At 36.2% G+C, this 10,625-nt stretch overlaps 1 protein-coding gene across 1 annotated transcript; it reads left to right on the top strand.

Moving 5' to 3' along the window:
- Window positions 1-9,638: 9,638 nt before the first annotated feature.
- On the top strand, window positions 9,639-10,194 carry LOC120120638 (phytosulfokines-like). The gene is made up of 2 exons (XM_039140223.1): window positions 9,639-9,765; window positions 9,980-10,194. The coding sequence occupies exons 1-2, from the start codon at window positions 9,643-9,645 to the stop codon at window positions 10,115-10,117; spliced, it is 261 nt and encodes an 86-aa protein (XP_038996154.1). The 5' UTR covers window positions 9,639-9,642; the 3' UTR covers window positions 10,118-10,194.
- Window positions 10,195-10,625: the final 431 nt, after the last annotated feature.

The following is a 10,625-nucleotide window of genomic DNA, read 5'->3' on the forward strand; positions in this document are numbered from 1 at the left end:
AATTATCTTCTCACTCCTATTTTAGCTATTAAAGTTTACAAATTTTCAATTTAACTACTCTGCTTTCAAATTGCTCATGTTTTAATCACTCTAATTATTTTATTAATAATATTTTGTTACATGATTTTTATTATTATTTTATTATATATAATTAAAATTAAAAAATTGGAAAGTTAGAGTAATTAAATTAAACTTCAATTAAATTAAAAATATAAAAACATTTTTTAAATTAAAAAAATTAAACTTCAATGACCAACAAAATTATTTTTTTATTATTTTATTAATAATATTTTGTGACATGATTTAAATTAGAAATAATTTGAAAGTTAATTAATTAAATTTTAAAAAATTAAACTTCAATGACCAAAATTGGAGTGAGAAGATAGGTGAGTGATGAATGATGTAGTTTACCCAAAAAAAATGTTAAATTGTAACAAATCCACTAAGTTTTTAATGGCGGGTACTGTTGGTAATGCTCAATCCCACATAGTATTAGAAACACTATTGGGAATGGTATTTAAGGCTTGGCTTTCCCACTTCCTTGTTGAGTGATAGAGAACAAGGGGGACTCTCGTGCACCGCCGCCGCCGTCCGTCCGTCTCGGCTCGGCTCGGCACGGCACGGCTCGGCTCGGTTCGGCTCGTGGTTGTGGTAATATGTGTCTTCGACACGTCCGCGCGGATACTATATTTTTAGAGAAAATTCTTGAGGAATTTCTCTTTGAAAGAAACAAATGGAAAAATGTGAAAGATTTCAACTGATATTTAAAGGCTGCTGAGGACTTTTTAATTTCAAATGATAACAGCTGGTTTATGAGAGTTATCAGAAATTAAACAGCTTTTCCTAAATTAAATCAAATACGTTAAGATGTATCTGGACTGATTTCCAGCTTTGTACAGAGGAGACAAGCTGCTAATATCAGGAGTTACAGGAGTTATTTGATTTAATTCTATGGGTTACATGATATAATTTCGGAAGTTATAACAGCTGAACAATGATGCAATGAACCTGGACTATTTTTGAGTCAGGTTCATCTAGATGTTTCAGCTGTTACAAAAGAAGAGATTTAATCCTAAAATTTTATGGACGATTTTAACCCTATTTCTAGCCTATAAATAGAGGGCTATATTCAGCTTCTCAACTCACTCTCAAACATTCACAATTCACTTACAAAAGTGTTTTCTGCAATTATTCTTTATGTGTTTTCCGATAAGAAGAGCAATACCACCGGCAGTCCACTCCAATTTTGGGTGTACGGAATTCAGAGCGATCGTGTTAACCTCGGGGGACGGTCTGCCTACTACAGCGATTACACACATCGGGGCGAATTCGTTTCTAAGGTAGTGGTTATACCACGACACGGTTTACGAATCTGTTCCTTTTAATTACTGTTTATATTTCCAGTCAGTGCTAACGGTGTAGTTTTGCAGTTCATATATCCAACAATTTAGAAACGAATTCCATATACTGCAATCTTGACAACACCTTTGAGCAAACTAATCCCCGATCTTTCCAAGCTTGATGCACTTGATGGAAAGAATTATAGAAGGTGGTCCCAAAGAATCTTGATATTCTTCGAGCAGCTTGATCTTGACTACGTGCTGCTCAAGCCACCACCTACCATGCCGACAACCCCAGCTACCGGTAATGATACAGATGTGGTCCTCAATGATGATGCCTTAGCAACTGCTGCCGCCGCTCTCGCTATCTACGAGAAATACGAGAAAAACAACAAGACGGTGCGAGGACATCTGTTCAGCCACATGTCAAATAAACTATTTGATATGTTCCTTAGAGAAAGGAGTGCCAAGGCAAATATGGGACACTCTCGACAAAAAGTATGGTGCGGACGATGCGGGCATCAAGAAGTATGTTGTTGGCGAATGGCTCAAATTCCAGATGACAGACGACAAGCCAAAAAATGGATCAAGTCCATGACTATGAGAACTTAGTCGCTGACATTATCGCTGAAGGGATGCAAATGTATGAGGTACTGCAAGCCAATGTACTCATTGAGAAGCTGCCCAAGTCCTGGTCCGACTACTGCAACTCTCTTAAGCATAAGAAGAGAGACATTTCGCTTGAAGAACTTGTGGGCCATATGAAGATTGAAGAAGCCAACCGTTTAAAAGATAAGCTTACTAATTCTATGAGTAATTTATCTTTTAAAGCTAACTTGGTTGAGTCTAACTTTAAGAAGATCATGAAACACGGGAATCAAGACAAGAAGACGAAACCACAGAAGGCTACCAACTTCAAGAAGTTAGGAAAGGCCAAACCGGAAGGAAGGACGTTCAAGTGTTATGTCTGCAGTTTACCCAGCCACAAAGTTTACCAATGCAGACACCGCTCAGACCGCCAGAATGAAAACAAGCCACAGATGCACGTTGTAGAAGAAGATGATGAGATCATTGCTGCGGTGGTCTCAAAAGTTAATCTGGTGGAGAACAGTTCAGAATGGGTAGTTGACACTGGCGCTTCGAAGCATTTCTGCGCAAGGAAGGAGTTTTTCACCGAGTTCGAGGATGGGAACACCGGTGAACGTGTGTACATGGGGAACTCTAGCAGTTTTGAAGTGTTAGGTAAAGGCAATGTTTTACTCAAGCTGACTTCTGGTAAAACTCTTGCTTTAAATAATGTTCTGTATGTACCTGCCTTGCATAGAAATTTGATAAGTGGTGGGTTTCTGAATAAGACATGCATTAAGTTAGTTTTTGAGGCAGATAAACTTGTACTTTCCCGAAATGGTGATTATATGGGGAAAGGGTTTTTAAGCAATGGTTTATTTATCATAGAAACTCAATTTAATGAAAATAAAGCTACCACTTCTGCTTATATTGTTGAATCTATTGATATGTTGCATGCTAGATTAGGACATGTGAATATTCATGCTTTAAAGAAATTAATGAATATGAATGTTCTGCCTAAACTAGACACAACTAGCTTTAACAAATGTGAGATTTGTGTAGAAGCTAAGCATACTAGACCTCACTTTAAGACTGTTTCTAATAGAAAGACTGAACTTTTAGAACTCATTCATACTGATCTAGCAGATTTTAGAAACACTGAAAGTAAAGGAGGAAAACACTACTACATAACTTTTGTAGATGATTATTCAAGATATACAAAAGTTTATCTCCTAAAAACTAAAGATGAAGTTGAAAACTTCTTTCTTATTTATAAGGAAGAAGTAGAAAATCAGTTAGATAGGAGAATTAAAAGGGTTAGATCTGATAGAGGTGGTGAATATGGATCTAATTTCTTAAAAGATATTTGTGAAAAGAATGACATAATTCATGAAACTTCAGCCATCTATTTTCCTCAACAGAATGGTATAGCCGAAAGGAAAAATAGAACTTTAAAAGAGATGATGAATTATTTACTAATAAGTTCAGGGTTATCTGATAACATGTGGGGGGAAACCATTCTATCGGCAACTCATATCTTGAACCGAGTTCCTCATAAGAAATTAGATTCTACCTTATATGAATTGTGGAAATGATACGCTCCTAATTTACAATACCTGAAAGTGTGGGGGTGTCTAGCCAAAGTAGGTTTGCCAGACTTTAAGAAGTCCACCATCGGACCTAAAACTGTTGATGCAGTGTTTATAGGGTATGCTACGAATAGTGTTGCATACAGATTCATGCTTTTACAAGATTATTCTATTTGTGAGTGAAGGGATGCTGTTTTCTTTGAAAATAATTTTCCTTTAAAGGAACCGAGAATGAATATTGAAACACAAATAGAATATATTTCATCCACTTCTTCTAGTAATCCTGCTAGGTCTTCTGAACAAATTGATTTCGAGCCTAGAAGAAGTAAAAGGCAAATAGTTGAAAACTCTTTTGGACCAGACTTTATTATTTCCTTTATTTATGAGATAAATGATTTAGACTTCATTTCAGATCCTATAGCTCAAATTTTTCTGTTAGATGAGGATCCTAAAACTTTTGAAGAAGCTATAAGATCTATCGATGCTAGTTTTTGGAAAAGCGTTGTTAGTGATGAACTAGAATCGATAATGTCTAATCATACTTGGGAATTAGTTGACTTGCCTAAGGCATTCAAACCAATCTCCAACAAATGGGTCTTCTGGAAGAAACTAAGGCTAGATGGTTCGATTCAGCGATACAAGGCAAGGTTAGTCATCAAAGGGTTTACTCAAAGGTTTGGTTTAGACTACTTTGATACATATTCTTCCGTTACAAAAATCTCAACGATTCGTGCATTATTTGCACTAGCCTCTATTCATAAGTTGCAGGTACATCAAATGGATGTTAAGACTGGTTTCTTGAATGGAGATCTAGATGAGGAGATTTACATGGAGCAACCACTAGGTTTTGAAGCAATTGGTATGGAAGGCAAAGTCTGTAGACTCAAAAAGTCACTCTATGGACTTAAGCAGGCTCCTAAATAGTGGTATGAGAAATTTCATAAAACTATTCTTAGTTTTGGTTTTGTTGTGAATGGTTCGGATTCTTGTGATATTCGAAGATGTTTGACACTGAATGTGTTATCATAAGTCTTTATGTTGATGACATGTTGATTTTCAGTTCTAACATTGAGTCTATTAACAAAGTTAAAAATTTCTTGTCCACTAAGTTTGAGATGACAGATTTGGGAAAAGTAGATGTAATCTTAGGAGTCAAAGTTACCAAAACTGAGAAGGGATTTTCTTTTATGTCAAGCACATTATATAGAGAAAGTGCTAAAGAAATTTGATAGTTTTGATGTCGTCCCTGTTCGAACTCCTTATGACCCTAGCATACATCTAGTTAAGAATAAAGGAAGTAGCGTTTCCCAAACTGAATATGCTAAATTAATCGGAAGCTTAATGTTCTTAATGAACTATACTCGGCCTGATATTGCTTATGCTGTGAGTAGACTGACTAGATATACTCATAATCCGAGTGGTGAACACTAGATTGCTCTTAAACGCTTACTGAAGTATCTTAAGGGTACTTTGGATTGGAAACTTGAGTTCGTTGGCTTTCCTGCGGTACTGGAAGGATATTGTGATGCCAATTGGGTTTCTGATAATGATGAGGTAAGCTCTACGAGCGGGTATGTTTTTACTTTGGGTGGAGCAGCAATCTTGTGGAAATCATTAAAGCAGACTTGTATTGCTCGTTCTACCATAGAGTCAGAGTTTATAGCTCTTGACCTAACTGGGCAAGAAGCCGAGTGGCTCAGAAGCTTGTTAGCAGATATTCCGTTGTGGGGAAGACCGACTCCTCCGGTTTCATTATTGTGTGATTCACAAGCTATGATATGTGTGGCTAAGAACCAAGCTTACAATGGTAAGAAAAGGCACATTCTCATAAGACATGAATATGTTAGACAGTTAATAAAGAATGGAGTGCTCTCTTTAGAGTATGTGAATTCAGAAATGAACCTAGCAGATCCACTTACCAAAGGGTTAAGTCGAAAGCTGGTCCTAGATTCGTCGAGGGGGATGGGTCTAAAGCCCATTATTGAGGAATTCATGGTGGATACCCAACTTAGTTATCTAAGTTCCATGTGGTCAAACGAAACCATGGAAAGACTCATAGTGCACATTCCTACTGCCTATCCCTATGATGAATAATGTGCATACCCAGGATGAGATTAATTGTTCTTAATAAATTCATAGCCCAGGCTTTGGGTGGTCTTAGTGAGAAAGACTTGATGAATTTACCGATTTTGGCTTAATATCTATTCTTAATAAGTTCATAACCTAGAGTGAGTAGGTAGGAAATGATGAACTTACCGACAGAAAGGTTGAGTTTGTTAAACTCTTAATAAATTCAAATCCAAGTATTTGGATGGTTCTAGTGAGAAGGACTTATTGAATTTACCAATAAATGAGGTTGAATATTTATTCTTAATGACTTCTTAGCCCAGAGTTTGGGTGGTTCATTTATAATGAACTTGAAGAAAGTCACCATACCCTTTGTGAGGTTGAGCTATTATAAAAGCTCTTAATTATTTCATATCCCTTTTAAGGGTGGTTTATGTTGAGATAAACTTGATGAAATAACCTATGTAAGTGAGCAGGGTTAGCCGCCTTCTATGAAAAATGTTGGGCCATTTTTCTAGCACACTTACTAGAATCCTGAGGTAAGATGGCCAAATATATACTTTTGTATATATATATCTTACACATCGAGGACTCAAGTAGATGAAGGGGTTAGTTGTGTGTTATGAGTTTACCCCCATCTTAGAAAGTTCCAGACTAGTTTCACTTATCTAAGAGAAGGATTGCTCATCATCACTATGTACTAGTTCCAGATACGTTCACTAGTGCTTAAGCAACTAATCTCGCTATTGCTCTTCTGGAAAGTTTGTTTTCGAGTTTCAGAAGATTTCTTTCGCATTAGTGGGGGGAATGTTGGTAATGCTCAATCCCACATAGTATTGGAAACACTATTGGGAATGGTATTTAAGGCTTGACTTTCCCACTTTCTTGTTGAGTGATAGAGAACAAGGGGGACTCTCGCGCACCGCCGTCGCCGTCCGTCCGTCTCGGCTCGGCACGGCTCGGCTCGGCTCGTGGTCGTGGTCGTGGTCGTGGTCGTGGATGGTAATACGTGTCTTCGACACATCCGCGTGGATACTATCTTTTTAGAGAAAATTCTTGAGGAATTTCTCTTTGAAAGAAAAAAATGGAAAAATGTGAAAGATTTCAACTGATATTTATAGGCTGCTAAGGACTGTTTAATTTCAAATGATAACAGCTGGTTTATGAGAGTTATAAGAAATTAAACAGCTTTTCCTAAATTAAATCAAATACGTTAAGATGTATCTGGACTGATTTCCAGCTTTGTACAGAGGAGACAAGTTGTTAATATCAGGAGTTACATGAGTTATTTGATTTAATTCCATGGGTTACATGATATAATTTCAGGAGTTATAACAGTTGAACAATGATGCAATGAACCTGGACTATTTTTGAGTCAGGTTCATCTATACGTTTCAGCTGTTACAAAAGAATAATCCTGAAATTTTACAGACGATTTTAACTCTATTTCTAGCCTATAAATAGAGGGCTATATTCAGCTTCTCAACTCACTCTCAAACATTCACAATTCACTTACAAAAGTGTTTTCTGCAATTATTCTTTCTGTGCTTTCCGATAAGAAGAGCAATACCACCGGCAGTCCACTCTGATTTTGGGTGTACGGAATTCGGAGCGATCGTGTTAACCTCGGGGGACGGTCCGCCTACTACAGCGATTACACACATCGGGGCAAATTTGTTTCTAAGGCAGTGTGGTTATACCACGACACGGTTTACGAATCTTTTTCCTTTTAATTACTGTTTATATTTCCAGTCAGTACTAACGGTGTAGTTTTGCAGTTCATATATCCAACAGGTACTAAAATAAAACAAGAGAAAATAACTTCAGTGACCAAAAATATCTTATCATATACTATTTTAACCAACTTTTTTTGGATTTGCCAAAATGACCAACTAAATCGCAATGCGATCGATAATTCGCAACGCGATCTACGGTATCGCAAATCAGTTTCCAGATTCGCAATGCGATTTTGGACTATCGCAATGCGAATATGTAAATCGCAATGCGATAGTCGAAGTTCGCAATGCAAACTTGGACTATCGCAATGCGAACTTCGACTATCGCATTGCGATTTACATATTCGCATTGCAATAGTCAAAGTTCGCATTGCGATAGTCGACTATCGAAAATCGCAACGACTGGTGGTATTGCATTTGTTTCTTAAGAATTTTCTCTAAAAAGATAGTATTCGTGCGGACATGTCGAAGACACGTATTACCACGACCACGACCACGACCCGACCCGACCCGACCCGAGACGAGACGGACGGCGACGGCGGCGACGCGCGAGAGTCCCCCTTGTTCTCTATCACTCAACAAGGAAGTGGGAAAGCCAAGCCTTAAATACCATTCACAATAGTGTTTCCAATACTATGTGGGATTGAGCATTACCAACACTTGTTTCCAATACAATGTGATTATTCAGGAAACAATTAACAATCATGCACCTTAAAACAACTGAATCAGCAACCAATTGCATTAGTATTATACGATTAAATATGTCATAATTAAATGTCAATCTACAATCAATCGCGATTATTGCAATTTTAAGCAAAATATTCAAAAATAATATCACTATTTAAGGCTTAATCCCACATAGTATTGGGAACAAGTGTTGGTAATGCTCAATCCCACATAGTATTGAAAACACTATTGGGAATGGTATTTAAGGCTTGGCTTTCCCACTTCCTTGTTGAGTGATAGAGAACAAGAGGGACTCTCGCGCGCCGCCGCCGCCGCCGTCCGTCTCGTCTCGTCTCGTCTCGTCTCGGGTCGTGGTTGTGGTCGTGGTCGTGGTAATACGTGTCTTCGACACGTCCGCGCGAATACTATCTTTTTAGAGAAAATTCTTAAGAAACAAATGCAATACCACCAGTCGTTGCGATTTTGGACTATCGCAATGCGAATATGTAAATCGCAATGCGATAGTCGACTATCGCAATGCGAATATGTAAATCGCAATGCGATAGTCGAAGTTCGCATTGCGATAGTCCAAGTTCGCATTACGATAGTCGACTATCGCATTGCGATTTACATATTCGCATTGCGATAGTCCAAGTTCGCATTGCGATAGTCGACTATCGCATTGCGATAGTCCAAAATCGCATTGCGAATCTGGAAACTGATTTGCGATACCGGAGATCGCGTTGCGAATTATCGATCGCATTGCGATTTAGTTGGTCATTTTGGCAAATCCAAAAAAAGTTGGTTAAAATCGTATATTATAAGGTATTTTTGGTCACTGAGGTTATTTTCTCATAAAACAAAAGTTAAACGTTAGGTATGACTTTGAAAAAATTAAAAGTTTAAATACTAAAACGGATCAAAACTGATAATTTAGGTACTAAGCACGTAATTTTCCAAACAATAAAACATGCCTACTTATAATGATTAACTATTTTTTTTAAATAACAAACGAACATACCTTAGTGGTTAAAGGAATCAATGTTGTTGTTTTTAAATCACGTTGTCAAGCTGGTTTCATTTGCATGGTATTGGAAAAAAATATTATCACCTACGTTATCAAAAATAAAATGTTACTCCATAAAATTAGACAAGTGAATGATAAGAAATTACTAATCAAACAAAAATATAACCAACGCATAAATTTTAGGTAAAACTTTTAGACGAGAAAAAAATTAAAATAAAAGAGAAGAAGTTCACTATCGTCAACGATTTTACAAGCGAATTATAAACTTAAGCTCAAATTTCTATATATATATATATATATAGACTCGAATATTTTTCATATTCGTCGCAAACTCCTATTTTATCTTAAAATAATTGTTCATCAAACAAATATTTTTAGATTGAACCAAACAGAATTTGAATCACGATATTTGACAAATATAAATCAATTTCATAATATTTTTTCGCTATATGAAAATAATAACACAAGATATAATTTTAAAATTATATAAAAATTATGTAATAATTTCTAATTCGTACCTGAAACTAAAACATTACCGATTTCCCCTTAAATCTTTAAATTTACATTTTGGCCCTCGAATCATGACAATCTCTATAAATGGAACCCCACCTGCACCATCATTTCTTCCAAAGAAAAAAAGCAGCGGAAAGATGTATTCTAAAGTCAGCTTTTGCATGATTACGTTTCTCTTCTTCTTCTTCTTCGTATTATCTTCTTTCGTTGTTGCCCGACCACTGCCTACATCTTCATTTCACCATGCTAATCAACAACCGGTATGTATATATATCGCGATCAGAAATTTAAATTACGGTTATAGTCGCGTTTTCTACTGCATTGCATTTATTGAGATTAAGGACATATAACGCTGCTATTCCAATAGTGGACTGTTATTTGAATCCCCCGATCATTAAATTTGCTTTAAAACTTAATATTTTTCACCTTCTGGCTTTAATTGGGACTTGTTTTGAATGAAAAATATTATTCTAGGATGATAGCGGTGAAGCAAACGATATGAAGGTGGAGTTGGAGGATAGGTGCGAGGGAATTGCAGAAGAAGAATGCTTTATGAGAAGAACACTTGCAGCTCACGTTGATTACATCTATACACAGAAAACCAAGCCTTGAAGTTGAAGGCCTCTCTTCATAAATATTTTATCATTTATGCACACTTTGCTGTTAATATATAGTTTTAATTCATAAATTTGTGTCTTCCTATGTATGTATGTATAGTGTTCGACTCTTCTATTAATGTAAGAGAAGTTTATTCGAGATTTTTTTAATAGTTCGAGCGATTAAAATATAGTATTTTTTTAGTCGGTGACAAATCTAGAAATATTTTTGAGAATGAACATTTATATATTAACGGACACTAATAAAATTTTAGAATGGATACCATTTGTAAAATGAACAACTAACATAAAGAAATTTGGTTCCAACCTAAACTCCATATATATTTTAGCATAGGCCAGTGTTCTAAGTCACTGAAAACACACAAACATTACAAACGCAACTGTTCGAACCTAAAGTTTTTAAGAAGAATATATGTCTATTCTACCATTAAAATCACTCAATGAGTTCGACATTACTCGAGTTTTTTTTATTGTATTGTCGGTCTAAAAATAATCCTTTTTAG

Source organism: Hibiscus syriacus, unplaced genomic scaffold (assembly GCF_006381635.1).
Source record: "Hibiscus syriacus cultivar Baekdansim isolate YM2019G1 unplaced genomic scaffold, ASM638163v2 tig00110342_pilon, whole genome shotgun sequence".
Classification (NCBI taxonomy): Eukaryota; Viridiplantae; Streptophyta; class Magnoliopsida; order Malvales; family Malvaceae; genus Hibiscus; species Hibiscus syriacus.